Source organism: Equus quagga, chromosome 6 (genome assembly GCF_021613505.1).
Source record: "Equus quagga isolate Etosha38 chromosome 6, UCLA_HA_Equagga_1.0, whole genome shotgun sequence".
In the NCBI taxonomy this organism is placed as follows: Eukaryota; Metazoa; Chordata; class Mammalia; order Perissodactyla; family Equidae; genus Equus; species Equus quagga.
Window position 1 is genome coordinate 77008334 of NC_060272.1, and position 20248 is coordinate 77028581.

At 43.8% G+C, this 20248-nt stretch overlaps 1 protein-coding gene across 2 annotated transcripts; it reads left to right on the forward strand.

The window, feature by feature from the left end:
• Window positions 1-4460: 4460 nt before the first annotated feature.
• Window positions 4461-13935, forward strand: AMER2 (APC membrane recruitment protein 2). 2 transcript variants are annotated; one of them, XM_046663723.1, is made up of 2 exons: window positions 4461-5380; window positions 5744-13935. In XM_046663723.1, the coding sequence occupies exons 1-2, from the start codon at window positions 4510-4512 to the stop codon at window positions 6613-6615; spliced, it is 1743 nt and encodes a 580-aa protein (XP_046519679.1). In that variant the 5' UTR covers window positions 4461-4509; the 3' UTR covers window positions 6616-13935. The 2 variants fall into 2 exon arrangements, with proteins under 2 accessions (XP_046519679.1, XP_046519678.1); XM_046663722.1 differs by having other exon boundaries at window positions 4461-13935.
• The last annotated feature ends 6313 nt before the right edge of the window (window positions 13936-20248 follow it).

A 20248-nucleotide genomic window follows, 5' to 3' on the forward strand; every position in this document is an offset into this window, starting at 1 on the left:
CAGGACTGACATTGGTGACTGGGTTGAAGGAATGCAGGTGAAGTGGATGCTGTCACAATTACTGGCAGTGATGCTTGTTGTGGGTTGAATTGTGTCCTCCAAAAGATATGTTGAAGTCTCAGGCCCTCATACCTGTGAATGTAACCTTATTTGGAAATAGGGTCTTTGCAGCTGTGACTAAGAAGTAAGTTAAGATGAGGTCATGCTGGACGGATTAGTGTGGGCCCTTAGTCCAATATGACTGGTGTCCTCATAAGAAGAGAAGAGACACAGACAGACATGGGGGAGAACAGCATGTGAAGATGGAGGCAGAGTTTACAATGATGTGTCTAGAAGCCAAGGGATGCCAGTGATTGCTGGCAGTAACCAGAAGCTTTGAGAGAAGCATAGAAACTGCCCAAATGGCAGGGTTGCCAGCTGCTGCACGGCCCGTGCCCCCTGGGGTCCACCAATGTTACAGAGAAGTGCTCATTTTGCTTTTATTTGGTCTTTTGTTTGCATACCTCCTTGCCCTGGATCCAGGTACAAATCCCTGGGGCCGGGCCGAGGGGACATCTTATGAGTGACGACCTGCTGAGCCCAGCACACCTCACTCCCTGAGCTTCCCGGGCACTCCAGAGCCTGCGGAGGATTCTGTCTCCTCTTGCGAGGAGCCCTTTCGCCTCAGTAGCCCTAGCTGTACTCCAGGGTTAATGTGGAAAATGAGGAGGTGTGCCGGGCTTTTACACTTGAATTTTTCTAATTAGAAATGAACTTCTCCTCTGCGGAAACCTATACCCAGAACAGCTATTAACCCCTAGTGAGAGCCGATGTTCAGAAAAAATCAGAAATCAAAATATGCAAAAGAAAACATAAGAACTTCAGTCTAGCTCAGGGTTTACTATGCTGAGACCTCTCTGGTCCTCACCCTGCTGGCCTTCGGCTGGAGCCTCATCGTCCCCAGGAAGGAGGGTACAGGAAAGTGCCAGTAGCATTGACCCCTGAGCCAAGCTCCCTGCAAGGGGCAACCCCACATTTCTCTTCTGGCATCTGTGCACTTCGTTTTGTGGTCTCTGCTTGTAAGAGGCCCATAGCATCCCTCAGAGGGCAAAGACAGGTGAGGGTCGAGGTTAACAAGGCTGGGCTCTTCCTGATAGTCCTCGTAACCAGGACATTTGAGGGTCTTCACTCACATCACAGGGTTTCTAGAGCTCGCCTTGGAGGGTAATCATGGTGCAGTGGGGTGGGGGGTGGAGATGGACGAGAGCACAGAGCTGACATTTCCAGCTGGGCTGGGGTCCAGAGCAGGCTAAGTGAGCTGGAGACGGGACCTGTTGGTCCCAATTCAAGTATCATTTCCAAACTTTATTCATTAAACATGATCGCTTTAAAGACCTAGGGCAAATTTAAGGTAAAGCCAGCGGCCTCCTTAATGGGAATGCTGTGACACGGGCAGTTCCACAGCAGCAGCCACCGTGGCTGGGAGCGCAGCTGCTCACCCAGCCTTTCCCACATTATGTTCTGGGTGGTTCCCCTCAGAAAGACAATTCCACGCAGTAAGTTTAGGACAAAGGCAGTGACTAGGCTGGTTAGAAGACACCCGGGAAAGGAAGTGATGATGATGATGATGATGATGTGCTCTCAAATGTCTCCTCCTGTGTTTCTCTTATTTTTTTTCTCCTTTTGTTTATCCTCCTCCACAGATACTCGCTAACCAGAGAGAAAAGCCCCGACTGAATGACAAACACTTCCTTGTGCCAAAAAAAGAAAAGCGTGCACATGTTTCCAGCAAAACCCACTTGCTGTTTACACTTGGGAAGCATCCTATCATTTGGGAACAGCTTTGCTCTGAAACCTTTCCCCTCAGCCCCCTTCTCCACTCCTTTCCACTCTATTTTTCTGTTCGCTTTCTAAATGGGGGCAGGGCAGGGCAGTGGCAGGGAGGGGAGAAGGAATGAAAGAACAAACCACAACCCAGAACAGGCTGCTTCCAGTAAAACTATCTTCACGGTCATGATCTGTCTTTCAGGGAAAAAAGTCACCATTTTGTGCAAATGCAATCTTTGCTTTGCCCCACGCCAGACTGTGAAGAGCAATTTCAGGTGTGAGTAAACCTTTGCAATGCTTCACAACAACGGCCTTTGCTTCAGGCTGCCACCCAACAATGTGACTGGGACTCTAACTATCGCCCCCACACCCCTCTCCCCTTGGCCCGGGGATCAGGGTGCTCTCCTCACCTACCTGTTTTTCTGGTAAGGCCCTTGTGAGCTGGCCTCACTCTCCCTTCTCTGATAGCCCTCTTAACAAGGACCGTGGGCTGGAGGACATTTGAGGGGCCTCACACCACAGCTGGTAAAGCTCACCTCGTCCAGGGCCTTCGGATGGTTCCTGGTCTCCTGGCTCTCTTCCACCTCAGGACCGAAGACTTGCCAGCAGGGTACCATCCCCAGACTAAAGACTGCTTTGTCCTCTTCTCTTTGTTTGGATGTCTATGTCCCAAAGGGATGATATCTATCCCAAAGTCCTGGCCAAATTTCTCCTGGGGTGGGTGGGTGGGTGGGGAGGGGCAGGGTTCTCGTGTAAATGAGGCTCCCATTCCACTGTCCTGGTAGGTCAGAGCTCCCCAGTGGGTAAGCAGGTCTACCTTCTCCCAACTCTCAGGCTCAGGGGCGGAGAAGGGGCGATGTTTTAGCGACTACTTCATCTTTCCCTGATCCCCGTCCGTCATAAGCTCCTTCAGACTGATACAGTTGTGTGGTACGCCGCGTATCGAAGCAATTGTACAGTGCATGTAAAAAAACTGAGGAAGATTTTCAACCATCCTTCAAAAGCTTGTGAAGAAATAACAAATGAACTTCTCCTCCTAGTTCCTCAGCTGTTCTTCCCAGGCAGCGAGGACTCTGATTTCTCGTGGCAAGTGGTCACTTAGAATTGGGGAAAGCCTCTCACACCCTGTCCTGGTCCTGGAGAGAGGCCTGCTAACAGTGAGAGAGCCATGGGATCAGAAACCTCTCTAAATCTAAACTCTGATTTCTTAATTTTACAAAACGATGTTCTCAACAGAAAAGGGCAAGTATATGACTAATAACCCCAAGGCCTGAACTCAGACCAACTGTGTTCCATGTTATAGAAGCTTCAATGGCCAACACACGTTGTTAGTAAAACTCCAGCTTCAATCAGTGGGGACTGGGGTTTCTGGGTATAATGCAAGTAGCATAGAAAAAAGGAAGCTCACAATGATTAGGGAAAAGATTGATATTTGTATACACATGAAGATTACGTATTATGAAATAATATTTAATAAATAACAATGAATATATTACATATAATAAATATTATTACATATTTATTACATAATATTGCTAAATAATATTAAACACATTTAAATTATCTATGTGTACATACTTCTCCAAATTTCTTCTTTTTTTGCTAATAAACCCTCAGCTAAGATCACATCAGGTGCCAAGGTTACAATATTAGCAATCACCTTGGAAGTCAGAGCACAGAAATGACCCCCCAGCTGGGCTGTTCCCTGGGACGAGGTTTTCCTTTTCCCCAGATCAAGCAGCTGCAGAGACTCTCAGGCACTCAGGGACCCTGCCAGGCTTTTCCCTATCTCACCCGGGAAGGGGGCTACAGGACAGCCCTGGGGGATGTGCATGGTGGGTGGCAGCAGCAGAGCCAGGAGTAACGCCTGTGTCCTGCTGGATGGAAAAGGAAGGGGTAGACCCTGGCCCCCAAGGACCACCTGTGGAGTGGACCTGAGATTCTCAAACTGTTCTCCATCCTCGGCTCCTCCATTGCGACCAAATGAGGCTGGGCAGTGCCTTCAGTGACCTCAGCCCCAGCAGCGGGAGTCTGGGATAAACGCCACGGTTGTCTCAAAGGACCGTTCGACTTCCATCTCACAGAACTGATGCACCTTCCTTGCAGACAGTTGCTAATTGGTTTTCGACTGATGGCCGGTGTTTACGTAGCAAGAATCAGAACCGCAATAATAACGATTCAACATCGACTAGGCGACTGTGCGCAGCGCTGGACAAGACACGGATGTAAACAGATGCTCCCTGCCTGCTCGGCTTGGTACCCAAATAATAAGGACAGACATGAAGGGCTTGGGAAACGCATGAAGATTCATGAAGTTCAGGATAGGTGGTAAGAGAAATAAGCATTTCGCGTTGGGTTGAATTTCTTCGTGCATTTTGGGGGCATTTTGTGCTCCATGATTGGGCTTCTGGAAAGAGCGAGTCTAGGGGAGGAATCTGAAGGTGGGTACGATTGGCTAGAATTTGAACTCCATAACTGCGACTCTAATTCTGCAATCAGCTCGAGGCTCTGTTGCCTGCTCTTGCCACGGAAAAGCTATGCAGCACAAAGCCAAGCCGGATCCGAAGTGGGTTAGGGTATTATGTAAGCCCTTGGCGGGAGGGGAGATGGTCTTCTACGTGTGTTCCTTTTGCAGCAGCGGCGGCAGCGGCAGCAGCAGCGGCGGCGGCAGCAGCGAGTGGCTCAGGTTGATTTAGAATACGGATGACAGTGGCCTGGCGCGAGCCCACGGCTGACGAAAGCTGCTTATCCCGCTCGGTTTCCATGGCGACGGGGGCGAGCAGCGGCGGCGGCGGCGGCGGCGGCGGGGCTGTCAGCGAGCGCGGCGGCGGCGGTCGCGCGTCCGCGGGGGTCTGCAGGAGGAAGGAGGAGGCCGGGGCCCGGACCCTCGCGGCAGACATGGACTTGCATTGTGATTGTGCTGCCGAAACTCCGGCCGCCGAGCAGCCGTCGGGGAGGATTAATAAAGCTGCTTTCAAATTATTCAAGAAGAGGAAATCGGGTGGCACCATGCCCAGCATATTTGGGGTCAAAAACAAAGGGGATGGGAAAGGCTCGGGCTCGACGGGAATGGTGAGGAGCAGGACCCACGACGGGCTGGCCGAGGTGGTGGTGCTGGAGAGCAGCAGGAAGGAGGAGCCGCGCGGCGGGGGCGACGGGGGCGGCGGCGGGGGCGGCGGCGGCGGGGCTCGGCCGAACCCGGGTCCCCCCAGGGCTGCCGTGCCCGGCGTGGGCTCCCTGGCCAACAGCTCGGTGGCGAAGTCACACAGCTTCTTCTCCCTTTTGAAGAAGAACGGGCGATCCGAAAATGGCAAAGGGGAGCAGGCAGATGCAAGCAAGGCTGGCGGCAAACAAAAGAGGGGGCTGAAAGGGCTCTTCAGCAGTATGCGCTGGCACAAGAAGGACAAGCGGGCGAAGGAGGAGGACAAGGGGGAGCGCGCGGGGGCGCCGGGCGGCCGCGTCCTGGTCCTGCCGGGGTCGCTCACCGCCAGCCTGGAGTGCGTCAAGGAGGAAACGCCCCGACCAGCCAGCGAGCCGGAGGAGCCCCGCCAGGACGCCCCGCGGGGCCCAGCAGGTGAGCCCGGAGGGGGAGAGCCGGCGCCGGCCGAAGTGCGGACCCGCCGAGAGGCCGAGAGCCCCGGGGTCCCTCACGCCGAAAGCGCCCGGGGAGAGGACGCCGCGGGGCATCGGCGCGCCGACACGCCCGGGGCACCCCCCGAGCTGGGCGCTGCGGAGGCCCAGACGGCAGAGGATGCTTCCAGGACAGGTGACGTTCCGATAAAGACCGTCCCCCCTGTCGACTCCGAGTGCGGCAGCGGCCGAGCGTCTGCCGTCCCCGACCCCTCCTCTGTCGACCCACCCTCAGACCCATCGGCCGATCGTATTTGTTTGATGTTTTCTGACGTGACTTCACTGAAAAGCTTTGACTCTCTTACAGGCTGTGGAGATATTATTGCAGACCAAGAGGACGAGGCAGGTCCCAGCTGTGACAAGCATGCCCCCGGGCCAGGCAAGCCAGTTCTCTCTAAAAAGAACCCCAGCGTGGTGGCCTACCAAGGAGGAGGGGAGGAGATGGCCAGCCCGGATGAGGTGGACGACACCTATCTCCAGGAATTCTGGGACATGCTGTCCCAGACTGAGGACCAAGGACAAGGGCCCCAAGAGGGAGCGGCTAAGGCAGCAGCAGCAGCACTGGAGACCAAGGTGGTACCTGAGGCCTCCAAAGATGCCAGGTGTGCAGAAGGGGCCAAGGACGTGTCCTTGGTCAAGCGCAGGAGGCTCAACCGGATTCACATTGAGCTCCAGCCGAAGGAGGAGCCTCAGCACCCGGAGAAAGAGCAGCAGGAAGGAGTCCCCAACAGTGACGAGGGCTACTGGGATTCCACCACCCCTGGCCCAGAGGAAGACGGCACCAACAGTAGGAAAAAGGCGGGCATCCCCCGGGACAGCTACAGTGGCGACGCCCTCTACGATCTCTACGCTGATCCCGACGCGAGCCCGGCAGCCCTTCCCGCCAACGAGGAGACGTCCTGCGTGTCCCGGTTAAAGCCTGTGTCGCCAGGCACCATCACCTGTCCCCTGCGAACACCAGGCAGTTTGCTGAAGGACTCGAAGATCCCTATCAGCATCAAGCACCTCGCGAACCTTCCATCCAGCCATCCCGTAGTGCACCAGCAACCAGCCAGGAGTGAGATGCCCAGAACAAAAATCCCCGTTTCCAAAGTGCTGGTCCGCAGGGTCAGCAACCGGGGCTTAGCTGGGACCACCATCCGCGCAGCGGCGTGCCACGACAGTGCCAAAAAGTTGTGAGGTCTCCGAGGCCAAGGTGGATGGACCACATGTCAAGGAATACAACTTTCCCTGGAAATCACTAAAATAAGTTTTGTTTCCCCTAAAGAAAGGCTTTTAGGACGTCCCTGCTGCAGAGCCTGGACTGAGGAGGTCTTTGTGCCGCCAGTAAGGGCAGGATCCACCCGAGAGGGGGAGCTACACACGGGATTCTCCTCTCAAGATAAGTCCCTGAGAATTCTTTTCAAGCACTTTTTCTTTTCTACCTTTTTAAAAATCTTTTTTCTTTCTTTTTTTCTTTGATGCACTGAACACTCAGAGGCCACCTTTACTTGCCTTTGCAGAAAACAGGACATAACCAAACCTAGGTAAGCACCATGCCGTGATATTTGGCTGCCGTGGTCCACAGAGCCTGGAGGAACCACTGGGAGGACCAGAGGGGCCCTCCTCTTCCCTGACGCTTTCCTTCCTACCTTATTTTCCTTTTCCTTTCCAGGAAAAAAACGACCCTTTGTTGTATCACTGTGTGGGAAACACCTACAAAGGTGAAAGAGCCAGGTATTTACCTGAGGAGCAGGAGGGGGATCATTGATGGGCAGAAAACTTGCCTTCTTTCAGTTGCTAGGTATGCAAACAGGTAAATACCGACCACTAGGACAACAAGGGAGAGTCTGGGTTGGTTGGTTTAGATCGTTCCTTTGGCGAGAAATAAAAAGCTCAGCAGAGCACGTTTTTCCCTTTTTTTTTTCCACCCAGTGCAGAAATCAGGATCAGGGAAAGATTTCACTAAATGCCAATAGCCACAGTATTTTAGCATTTATAAACTCTGTAACCTTTTCATGTGTAGATAATGCATATTTTACAGTTTATTCAGCTGTTAACATTTTATAATCTGTCAGTAACCTCAAGTCTAAAATCTGGTTTTATAGCTAGATATGATAACTGTCCCCAAACCATTGATGTTCTTTTATGTGCTGTGACCAGAAGCAGTTCTGTTTTGTTTTATATGGGTTCTCTGGCTCTCAATGCAGAAAAAAAGATCTATTGTGTTGATGTGTCAGAGGAATGGTTCTGCCTTGTCTTGGGTAAGGGTCTATTCGTTTCTCACCCCCAACCCTGGTGTTCAGAAATTTGACCTTGGTTATAAAAATTTTGGATTCAACCATTCCTCAATATGGGGAGTCCAAAATGAGGAACAGGTAAAGAAAAACAATAGAAAACTATAGTTTTTCATGTTATCGGACTTCTGCTTTATAGACTTGTATCTGAGACAGATATGTTCAGAATATGACACTGGCAAGCTTACGTATCCTAAACACTTTATGCCAAGATTTTTTTGAAAAGTGGTTGACTTCGACACATATTTTCTGTTATTTTAGATAAAACACTTATTTCAGAAAGGGTTACCGTATGCCTACTTGGAGTGATACACTGAATCAGTGCCTAGAATGCTATTAGTGCCCCATGATTATATCACATCCTCTTTGAAATGCACTTCAGTGTATTTAATCAGAAGACCCTGGCCTCTGCTGGGAGGTGCATCACGGTCTCGGGAAGGTTAGACACATTCAAGGGGAATTACACGCATGTAAATGCCACAAGCCCTTCTATGTAACTCTAGTTTTCCAGAGAGATTGCCCTAATAATGAAGTGATACTACTTTTGCTTTTAAAGTTTCTTCTCTGTTTTATAAAGGAAAGAATAAAGCAAGTTGAGTATATGAAAACCTATTTTAATAATATGGAGGAAGTAACAAAATGAGCAGACGTCAAAGGAAAACAGATTTGAGCCAGTAGCACAAAGCAGGTTGTTCCTCATTTTAAATTTATAATGATTTGATTAGAAGAGGTGGTAGAGATTTGCTGAGTTTCTTTATTAGTCAGATTACTGGCTTTTATTGCTTTGTGTCAGATCCTTAATGTTATTACAAAGTAATGTTTTAATGTTAAATTTTCTTCTGTCGGTAGATGAAGTCCTGTACTCAGACAGAAGCACTCTGAATACACCACCAGGAACTCATACAGCAACTCACAGTTACACGTGCCCATGCACTCAGCTGTGCACAAACCAACAGACAAAGGCAGCTACTGTAAACCCAGAAATATTTTAGAAATTATTTCTGTCTTTAGAAAAGCAATTTAAATTTGATTTAACACTGATAGTACTATTTAGACTCAAAATACATTCATTTTTCCCTAGTGAATGGAAAGAACATAAATTTTATTCCTAGCTATAAAACAAAGGATCTTTATTTTCTTCTTGCACACTTTCCTGCAAGGGTTATTTTCTTCTCTGCATGGATTCTTGACAAAGTTATATTAGTTCATTTGTTCAATTGTACAGGAAAGTTAAGAGTATCTGAAGTACTAATGAGAATATTGTAATAGTACAAGCGGTCTATTTATTTGTTTTGTAAGCACTGGAACAAACTATGTTTGCTTTCACAGCTTGGGGACTTATTTCTGCATTTACACCACTATGCTGTGTCTTCTTTTCTAAGTAAAGGAAAATGTCAGCCAAGTTTATTTTACTTTCTCCTTCCTGTCAACCGGTTAGACAAGATTTAAAATGTTTTCTTTTATAATTCTTTTCTTCATATATTTCCCACGTTTTTTATTCTATATCTTTAAGAATTCCACCCACACCAGTCAAATGAAGAATTCAGGCAAGGAATTAAATGGCCTCAATCACTTGATGGGAAATCCGGGCCAATGCAAGAAGAGTGTGTCTTAATCTTTTCCAACCACAGACAAGGGATAAAGTTGCTTTTTTGTGCCAAGGGCTACTTTCATTTATGTTTGTGAAGACTCTCTTTTAGAATTTTAATAGATTTACATTCCAATTATTAATGCATTATCTAATTTGGCCCTATTTGCTGATATTTTTAGGGGAAGGATTGGATATGGGCTGATGACAAACTTTCCTGTGTATATATGATTCTGAAATACTTGGTTGATTAAGTCGCTTTAGGCAAAGAGCTGGCCAGTGTAGAGAGGAAAAGTCAAATCAATTGTTGGCCCTGAATTTATCGGTCAGTTCAATAGCTCTGCATGAAGACAGCCTGGCTTTAAAACCTCCATCGCACAGACGATGTTTCCTGACCCACTCTGCTTCAGCACCAATGGCGGTTGATGTTTTTAATCTTCCATTAGCACCAACTGGGAGAAATTTTCCCACAGCATTTTTAATAATTGCAGGAGGAAATAGATTTTTATTATTTCCCCTAATAAACAATGGAATATAGAACATTAGGAACTTCCTTTAGATACATTTCCACAAATTATCTGCCAATTAAAATACAAAGTGTTGAATATCTGTGAAAATGATGCCTTTCTGAGTGTAAAGGGTTTACTCAGTCTCAGAAGTAGTTTTCAAGTATTTGCACTTAAATGAATATTCAAATAACCCTTTGCTTACACAGTTGTCAAGGTAAAGAGACTGTATTAGGTATCAAGATTTCTTTGACTGAACTTTCTGAGTTTTCATTATTTACATCTTTGTCAGGTTAAGTTTTGGAGACTTTTTACTGTCCACTTCTTTTGGAGAGATTGGGTAATGTGCTCGTGGTCCTCTCCCTTTGTCTCCATGCTGTTGGCTTAGTGCCCTTGGATAGCAGTACTGGGACCCTTGTCGCGATGGTAGTGTGTTTTGACACTTCTTAGGGGAACGTCTTTCCTGCTTGTAGTTGTACCAGACTTCTCTCCTGAAGTGTGACTATCTGGGCTTGGCCCCTGGGCCTGGCTTCCGCTGAGAAACGTTCCAATACATTCACATATACTTCACCCCCCCTTGTCATTCTTAATAAATTAATTCAAGAATTTTATTCTCTTAAACAAAGGAAAAGCATTGCTGTAGCCTCTTACCACTCCTGATGACCTGAGAATGCTCAGTTAAAAGTACCTGGGTGAAATAAGAGGAGAAACCCAAATACCTTGGCCTAACCCCCCTTCCCTCCCCCTTCTCTAGGCAGACCAAGGGATGAACACACTTCTCATTTGTGTACACTCTGCCTTAGGAATTTTGAATTTGTTATCCACAAATATTTATAAAACAGTTTGAGACCAAAAGGCTAGTATGGTAGACTGGTATTTTCTATGTAGCCATGTGGGGAAGCAAGAGGCAAGCTTTCACCTCGTAAAAAGAAGCAGGCTACAATATTGTCAGGTGGTAGGCAAGTGTGGTCCTTTCTTAAGGGCAGTCATTGACACTGTGACCCGTCTTGCTCTGAGGATGTTCTGACGGCTGTCGTGGATTGCTTCTCAGAGCCTTTTCACTGTGATGATGATTTAAACAATAGCCACTTATAAAGAAAGTTATTATCTCACTGCAGATAGTGTCTTCAAGGAGTCATTCAGAATGCTAGTTTCATGATTATGGAAAGGAGTTCCTTCTCAAACTGGAAAAGGAAAGATTGAACCAGTCACAAAGACTCCAGATCTGAAACTGGGCACATTTTATGACTGCTATTTACTTTAATTCAATGCAACCCATATTCCTGGGGCATACACTGTACCTAAATCTTAAGAAAAGCCCATTCAGTTTGGAGCTCACACATAGCTGTGTTGTAATTGGACTTTCTTAATATTTTTTAAAACCATCTTGATTTTATTTTATCTATCTTTGTTTTGTTGCTTATAGTTTGTGGGGTGGAGCAGAATGGCTGAGGTTGAACACGGGCGATGTGGATTAAGCCACACAAATTCCTCTAAAAATAATAATTATCATAACAATGATTAACATTTATCGAAGACTTAGTAAGTTCCAGTGATTGCTAGGAGCGTTACAAATATTTACTTAGTCCTCTTAACAGCCATGCGAGTTAGGCAAAATCTCCCTAATACGCCATCTTTAATTCACCTTTTTTGTTTGTCTCCATCCCATTCCATCGCTCTCTCTCTTTTCCCCTAGTCTTTGCAGCAGGGATGGAGAATCTTTAGTGACTCATGGTAGTAGGGAAGCTAAGAACTGCTTAATATCTTTCAGCAGAAGCAAAGCTAACCTATGTCAGAAGCTGAAAATGGTATTGTGTCCAAGATGGTGGTGCTCCCATTGCTCACAGGGAAACCTGCCACTGTCGCACAGTTAATGGGCTAACAATCTGCCTTCCTTTGGAGGCTCCTCTCTTTCTTGGGATTAACTTCAAACGTGTGGACAGAAATCTCTTCTGCTGTCATGGAAGCACTTCTTCCCTGCTGGGATGTCAGTCATTCCAAGCACCGTTCACTTGTTGCTTTTCCACCTTCAGCCCAGTCTAGGCTTGTTCTGGGCATTCTGTGTTATTGTTTGAATAGGAGCAGCCTAGGGGATCCCTGGCCTGGATACATTTCTGAGCCTCAGACATAAGCTCCTGTCTCTTTCAAAAGTAGCGCATCCTATGTTCTGTCTACAGCCATTGAATCCTGGCCTATCTTTTCTGATTCATTAATTCGTTCAACTAATATTTGTCGAATAGCTACAAATCGGTCACCATGAATTTGAGTATTTTATATTAAATTAAAATTAATGTGTTAAGTTAAAATCCTGTGTGTTTATGCCATGCCGGGATGACACTGTGTACTTGCCTTTGCGTTGCTGTCTCCGCTGTTCACAAGAACCGTGCAAGGTGGGTGTTGGCTCCACTCTACAGAGGAAGAAAATGATGCTCACAAAGGTGAAATACCTTGTCCAAAGTCACCCATTTAATAAGAACGGACAGAATTTAAACCAGAAGTCTAACTCTGTAGCTCATGCTTTAATTATAATCCTTTTTTGGCCGTAGGATTCAATCTTTGCGTAACTTGTTTTACGTAACAAACTGATCAAAGTTCTGAAATGCAAGAGCCAAACCAGATTTTTGATTGTGGATACCGTTAAAACCATGACTATTTTAGTCAAAGGTGAACTTGGTTTTTGTAAGAAAAATTACTTGATGGCTTTTATATGTGCAAGTCTGGAAGGTAGATCTCGGAGTCTAGCAGGTTTTTTTTCTCACCTGGGCCAGTCAAAATTTTGGACCAGATTTACCAATTATTTTAGAGTTACATACTGGCAGGTCTACATACGGATTTTATAATCTGATGACTGCTTTGTCAATAAGAGAACCAAAAGCAGTTTCAGGAGTGAACTCAACAGATTGCTGTCTGAGTTTTCTTCCACTCTGATTCTCCTGAGATGCCACTCTCAGCATTTAGGGAAAATCCGTTTGAAATTGCATCACGGTCACAATTAATGAGGTTATTTTACTAACACGTGGGCTGCCTACACTTGGTAAAATGCTTTTTTAATGAATTCTACATTTCATTTTAATGGGAGGTAATAGAAGATTTCAATAACAGATGGTCATTCTACTGAATTGTAAACTGGGGTAATTTTTGGAAATTATTCAATGATTGGGTAGGGTAACTCTTTGTTCTATGTGAGAAGATCCATTTTTAATAAGTTACTGGTTATTGGAGACATATTAAACTTTCCCACATACCTACCGAATCACTTGGTAACTCAAGCTGAAATACTAAAAATATCGGGTCAAATTGCATAGGGACATAGAGTAGACATACAGTAAATACTCATTAACATGTCATGAGTGGCCCCAGGTAGCCTGAAGGAATCAGTGAACCTTCTCGAATATCTGCATTACAACCATTTATCCCCCACTACACAGTTACGTCTAAATAAAGGAGGAGAAACTCTAACCAAGTAATATTTAACATTTTTATTGCTTCCAGGATAAATTTAACTGGACGTGGAGGACCTGATAGTGGTAGCTATATCAAGAATATCAGGGAGAATGGTTTTGATGCTACAGGAAAACTCAATTCTTGTCCTTTTCACTTGACTCCAGCTATCTACCAGGCTCATTGCTAACTGCAGGTTTTGCCCAAGATATTTATATGAAATATCTCAGTGTAATACAGGAAATTGCAGGTTATTTGAAAACAATGATAAAGAAAACCCAAATGAGAGACTCCCTTTCTATAATTAATTTTCCTGAGAGTCAGGCATGTCTTTGAGGACAAGCTTTTGGCTGTATTATTTTTGTGCACAGGAGGAAAATTGTTAGTAGGTTTATATATATTATTTTTATAATAGAATGTTAAACTCCCCCAAAACATCAAAAATTGTCTTCTAGAACTACTCTATGTTTTTGAAACTTGTTTTAACAAAGGATTCTAAATAGCAATAGGGTCTTTTCTCCTTTCTCCACTCCAATGGTTTAATGGGATAGATGAACCAATGTTTATATTTTTAAACCTGTAAATATTTTATTTTGGGTATTTTGTATATTTGTTGATATAATTCCATTTTGTGCATATGTATCATTGTGCATGTTGCCGTTTTTGATAGTCACTCTTAATGAATGTAAGAAGCTTGGACTAATAGCACTTTTCTTGTTTCATTCAAACATCTTAAATTGAAAATACGACACTGCCATTTTAACTGTTGTGTTTAAGTCAGTCAATAAATTTCGTTGCTCCTTTACATTTAAAGTGATTTCCATTGGTTGTTATTTTTCCAGGATGAATTTTATTTCCGTCTTCTTCAATTTTTAGAAGGTATACTAATGATGATGATAATGATGATGCAGTGCGTGTGTGTGTATGTGTGGTTGGTGAAAATACCAATGGGGAGGCCCTTATTTCTTTCCACACTTTGTAAACAAGTGAAAAATTATTGTTTGGTTTGGGCAGTTGCCTTTTGAAAAGCTTATTTGTTATTCTGACTCTGCTCTGATTTCTGAGCCTTTTACTCAGAAAATCTCCATTCCTTGTAAGCCCATGTGAGGCCAGCCAATCGCTGTGGCTGTTAGGAACCAGCCAATTAGAGTCTTTCTAAAGAGTTGTTTCCTGTTTTTACTTTGCTTTGTTTTGGGGGGTGTGTTTTCATTTCATATGTCTCATAGTTCAAATCCATCGTATTTTGAAACTCAATCTGAAGAATAATGAGGTTGTACCATTTTATGCTTAAAAAATAAGGATTAAAGACTGCATAAATTGTTTTGAAGCGTACCTCCCTTAAAATAAGCTTGTTCACACTGCAATTGCTTACATTTCTCTCTCTCTCTTTTTTTTTAATGCTTTTCTTGTGAGGAAGATTGACTCTGAGCTAACATGTATTGCCAGCCTTCCCTCTTTTTTTTTTCCTCCTCACGTCCCTGGTACATAGCTGTATATCCTAGATGCCAGTCACTCTAGTTCTTCTGTGTGGGATGCTGCCACAGCATGGCCTGATGAGCAGCGTGTAGGTCTGCGCCCAGGATCCAAACCTGTGTACCCCGGGCTGCTGAAGCAGAATGCACAAACTTAACCACTACACCATGGGCCAGCCCCCACATTTCTCTTAAATAACAAGAAAAATTCATACTTATCTGTAGAACATGATGAGGATAAGCTTCTAAAAGGAGATCTGATTTGTCACAGTAAATAGTCATCAGCAGAATCACAAATAGTGACATAAGAAATGCGCAACCCTCCACACTCTTTCTGCTCTTCCTCCCCTTTCTCCCAGCCCCTTGGTCTTCCCTTGTCTTCTTTTCTTTTCTTAGAGTTAACATAGAAGTCATCTCAAAATAACTTAACCCAGTCTCCCATTCACGAGGCGAGGAGGAAACTAAAGCTCAGAGCTTCTGGGAGACTGACCCTGAAGTCTTTGAGGTAGGAAGCTGTGGTAAAAAGAGACCAAGATTGGGAACCAAACGGAATCTGGGTTCGAGTTCTGGTTTGGACACTTATGAGCTCTGTGAGTCCAGGCAATCTCCTTAACTTCTGTGAGCCAGCTTCTCCTTAGCTTCTGTGAGTTTCCTCCTCTACAGAATGAGGATAAGGAGATTTAATTTATAGGGTAGTTGTACCATTATTAACTATCAGAGAGATAGGTGTCTAAGATATAGTATATTTTTTGTATATGCTAACTTAGCTACTTTTGTTAAAAAAAAGAGACATAAAAATTAAAACTTGATGGGTTGGACTTGAAATATTCTTGAACAGAGAACTTGCTTTGATGTAAGGTAGCGATCAATGTAGACTTCTCAGACAGGGGTGGACTTCTAGAGTGGTGAAGCACGCTTATATAAAAATGGGAGCAGGGGCAATCTTGAGTGTGTTATTCTGAGATACAAAAGCCTACATATGGTTAGGAGAGATGGGGGAAAACCCTAGTCTTTGTGGAAGAAGTCAAGGGTAGTAGCTGAGTTAGTTGGGGAGTTGGCAGCAAAAAGAGCAAAGATCAGACACAGTGGTGGTCAAATCAGAATGGAGCTTACTCCCCAGACACCTAACATTGGGTCATCAGACACAGTGTGACCATAATGGAAGGCAGAGAGCTGTGTGGTTTAGTACAGTGGAAAGAAATCATTGGTGCATTTAACCTGAAAAAAATTTAACTATATGGGCTTGAGAGATAGAAAATAATTTAAGCGAGAGAGCAATTTCTTCTGCCATTTCAAGCAACGAATGAGCAAGGCTTGTGTTCTGAATTGGCCTCAGTTCCTGAACACTTGTCACAGAATGGGCATCCCTCTGCCCTGAGTGGGAAGTGAGATCCTGGAACTTAATGGTAACACTGTTTTCATACAATATGGCACCCAAACTCAGAGCAATGACATCTAGTGCTGGGTCAGAGAAACACCACCTATTGTGACACTGAGGCCACACTGGGCATATTGATGGATGGATGTCAGTCTCCAATGTGGGCTTTCACAGGGGAGTTTGAAAAGTATACGTAATTTTCACCTTTTATGCTATTTTCACTCTGTGGAGAACTTCAAGCTAAAAGTTTAGAGTCCTGAGGAAGCAACTGTGAACCAAAGAGGGGTGAAAACATGTATGTCAGAAGGAAGAGTTTAATGTCAAAAATCTAAAGCAAGAGAAAAAGCAATGGAAAACCGTTCCATCTATGCTTTGAACCCGCAGACTCCTGCACACTCTAGGATACGTTAGGCACCCATGAACAAGCAGCAGTGTTGGGTGACAAGTAATGTGATGGGAAAAGGGATATTCCCAGGAAAGAATAGAAGCAAGGGCAAAAGCCAGGGCCCTGGGCTGCAGGCACATCCTTTTCTCCTTGCTATTCCCAGATGTAGGCAGCAAAGTGTGTATTCATGTTGGATCAGGGCGTGGGTCCCCATTTCAGATCAGTCCTTTTATATTTTTCTGGCTGCTAGGTCTATGATTTGAGAGGTTGGTTTCCCTAAGATCCTTACACCCCATACTCTGGGTAAAGTGACCCAGAGTCACTTTAAAATTTTAAAATGCACATTTTAATAACTTATGGATCAAAGAATAAATGAGGATAAATATTAGAAAACAATTAGAAGTGCATAATTATGAAGCAATGTATTAAAACATGAAGGTACTTTGGATGGTTGTTCTCAGTGCCAGAAGCTGCCTCTGTGTCGGATCTGTTGTTCAGTGTGTGTAGGCACCTTTTGGAGGACTTTGGTTCTCTTGGGCAGCTAAGGGACAACTCTTGCCAGGTGCTCAAGTGCTCCCAGGTCCGACGTCACAGTCTTGTTGCAGCTTTCCATATAATGAAAAAGTCATATCCATTATATGAGATGGTAAATGGATTTGTGCCATTTGTTTTGGCTCCACAAATATTGAGTACTTAATGTGTTGGGTTCTGTGCGAAGTATGGCAGGTGTCGGTGAGATACAACACTGGCCCCTCTGCTAAGGCCACTTAAATATCCCAATAAACTCCATGTGTGCAAATCTCTGTCTTGGTGTCATTTCCTGGGAAACTCCAACCTCAGATATTATTATTTCCATTTTCCAATGTAAAAGTGAAGCTTAGAGATCTTAAGTGTTTCTGGCAATACAGAAGGTTAGATAGAGTTAAAAAAATTTTCTTGACAGAACACTTAAAAATGCCAGACAAGATTAATTTTTATTTCTTTAAATGCATAGTTGAGTTATCAAGGAAGGGAGGCCAGTAACCCCTAGATGTAACTACTGATACTTAGAGGCCCAGAACTTTGGGTTCAATGGCCGGAGAATGGGCTGGGGAGCACAGAGGAGTTAGTGAAATCCACAATCAGAGGGGAAGGACTGTTGTGTGGGTCTTTGTTGGTCATTGAAAGATGAAGCGGCACAAAATCAGTAATGATAAAGATTTGAGCAACACATTTGGACATCTATATAAACCTGGACCAAACAATTAAAGAATGCACATGCTTTTCAAGTGCAAACAAATCATTTATGAAAACTGACTACATCCTAAGCCATAAAGCATGTCTTAACACATTTCAAAAAATCACTTCCATGCAGAACAGGTTTTTTCCCTATGATACAACATGCCAGAAATTAGTAGCAAAAAGATAGCTAAAACCACTCCATACATTTGGGAAAATTTTAAAGTGCACCTTTTAATAATTTACAGATCAAAGAATAAATGAGGATAAATATTAGAAAACAATTAGAAGTGCATAATTATGAAACTATATTAAAACATGAAATATGGCTAACGGTTAGAAGGAATTTTACAGCCTCAAATGCTTAGATTAAAAAGATAAAAAGGTGAGATTAATGAGTTAATAATCCATTTTAACTAATTATAAGAAATTAGAAAAAGAATAACAGAATAAACCCATAGAAAGTATGATTAAGAAGTAACATAGATAAGAGCAGAAAGTAGTGAGACAGAAAACAAAGATACTTTAAAGTGGATCAACAAAGACAAAAATTGATTCTCTTGAAAAACATCTAATATTATTTATTAAGAAAAAATAGAGAGATGATATAAGTAAGGTTCAGAATGAGAAGATGGGCATAACTACAGTTGCGGCAGACATAAGAAGATAAAGAATGCCATAAATAAAGTCATGCCAATGTCGATGCAAATAATCCATAACCAACCTATAAATCAGAATTGGGGTGAGTTTATTATGAGTCAGAGTGAGGATTATAACCCAGGAAGGGCTTAGAAGGCGTTGCAGAGAAGCTTGGGTTTCAGTCTTATATCTGAAGTATAGTCTTATATTTTTTTAGAACAAAGAAGATACATTAAACACACCCAGGATACATTTTCAAAGAGGTATTCAGTTGCAAATTAGCAAGTCAACATGACCCTGATGCCAGGAAAGGGACTAATCTGGAGCATTACCAATAGGGTGTTACCAACAGGGCATAGGAGGGGAAGTATGCATTCTTTATCTCAAGAGAGTGCATTCCTTACTTTAATGGATAAGCGGATGTACAATGTATATTTGATAGGCCATAAGTCAGGCTTTCTAGTTCAAGCCGAATCAGTTTTGAACTCGAATAGCTACCCCATGTAACTCAATATGTGCAAATCTCTTGTCACCAATAAGTTTTAAAATTTAGACAAAATATCCATATTCCAAAAATAAATAAATTGCCAATGTGACTTGAAGAAATAGCTAACCTAAAAAGTCCTAAAACCCTTAGAGACATTGAGTTGGTAGTTGAAACTCTCCCTCCTTTTCCAAACAAAACAAAACAGTAAAACCAGATGGCAGAACTAGTATTCTACCAAACAGCTAACGACCAGGTAACTCCCATCTAACACAGCCTCTTCAAGAGAAAGAGGACATGTTCCCCAGTGCATTGTGTGAGGTTAGCAAGAAAGGAAAATTACAGACCTATCTCTATCATGAAATTCAACATTTCCATATAAGCCATTAGAAACCTGCATCTAGCAGTCTGTGAAACCAACACTCATCACGATCAAGGTGTCGACGAAAATAATCCATAACCAATCTATAAATGAAAATTTGGGTGAGTTTATTCTGAGCTGAAATCTGAGGACCCTGGCCCCGGGCCTTTCTTCCAGAAGGAAATTTCTTCCCGAAGGAAGAAAGGGCAACAAGGAAGTGAGGTATACAGAGTGGTTATATACCCCCATACAGGACGTTTCACATATGATTGAAATGTCCCTCCCACAATAGTCACAAGATTGCCCTGTCAGCACAGCACTTGATGGACACAGCAGATAGTGGGTCTGCTATCTCGGAGGGCGTAGCAGGAGGCAAGTCTACTGTCTTGAGCTGGGTGGTCACAGGTGAGCGCAGCAATCAGTTTCTAGCCTAAGGAAAGATGCTTAATCCTTAAAGAAATGCCAACGGCTGGGAGGGGGAGGGAAGTTGCACCTTTATCTCAAGGGCCTTTGCTCTTGCCATAGGGAATATCTAAAGCAGACATACAATGCGTGCTCAACAGCCTCGGTCAGGCCCTTTTGGAAAGACAAGGTCAGGCCAAATTAGGTTTACACCAAATGTCTTCCTCATATACTCCAATATATCCTATTACTTGCCATTTTTATTTGTCAAAGGTGAGTTTATTCCAGGAGTGCAACTATGGTTCATTGTAAAAAAGTCTATTAATATAATTCACCAGATTAAGAGATTAAGGAGGAGCAAATCATATCTCAAAGCTGTAGATTCACATGCCTGAAGGCAGTTTTTAAGTTTCTTTAACAATTCCAGAATTTGGATACCTAATTCCTGCCTTGCTCTTGAAGCATTCAAACTCTTCAGGACAATGGGTTTCTTTAAACTTTAAACATTTTCTCTAGTAACATTACTTTAAGCAATTGCCCATATTTCATCCAATCTAAGATGCCGCAGATGCACCATTCTCTTATGTATCATAAAGGAACAAAAAAAACACTGGCAATTATAATTGTAAGACACCACTGATTGAAAGATGCACCCAACTTTA

Coding starts and splice junctions, on each gene's coding strand:
- AMER2 (XM_046663722.1), top strand. CDS start 4,510: ATGACAGTGGCCTGGCGCGAGCCCACGGCTGACGAAAGCTGCTTATCC.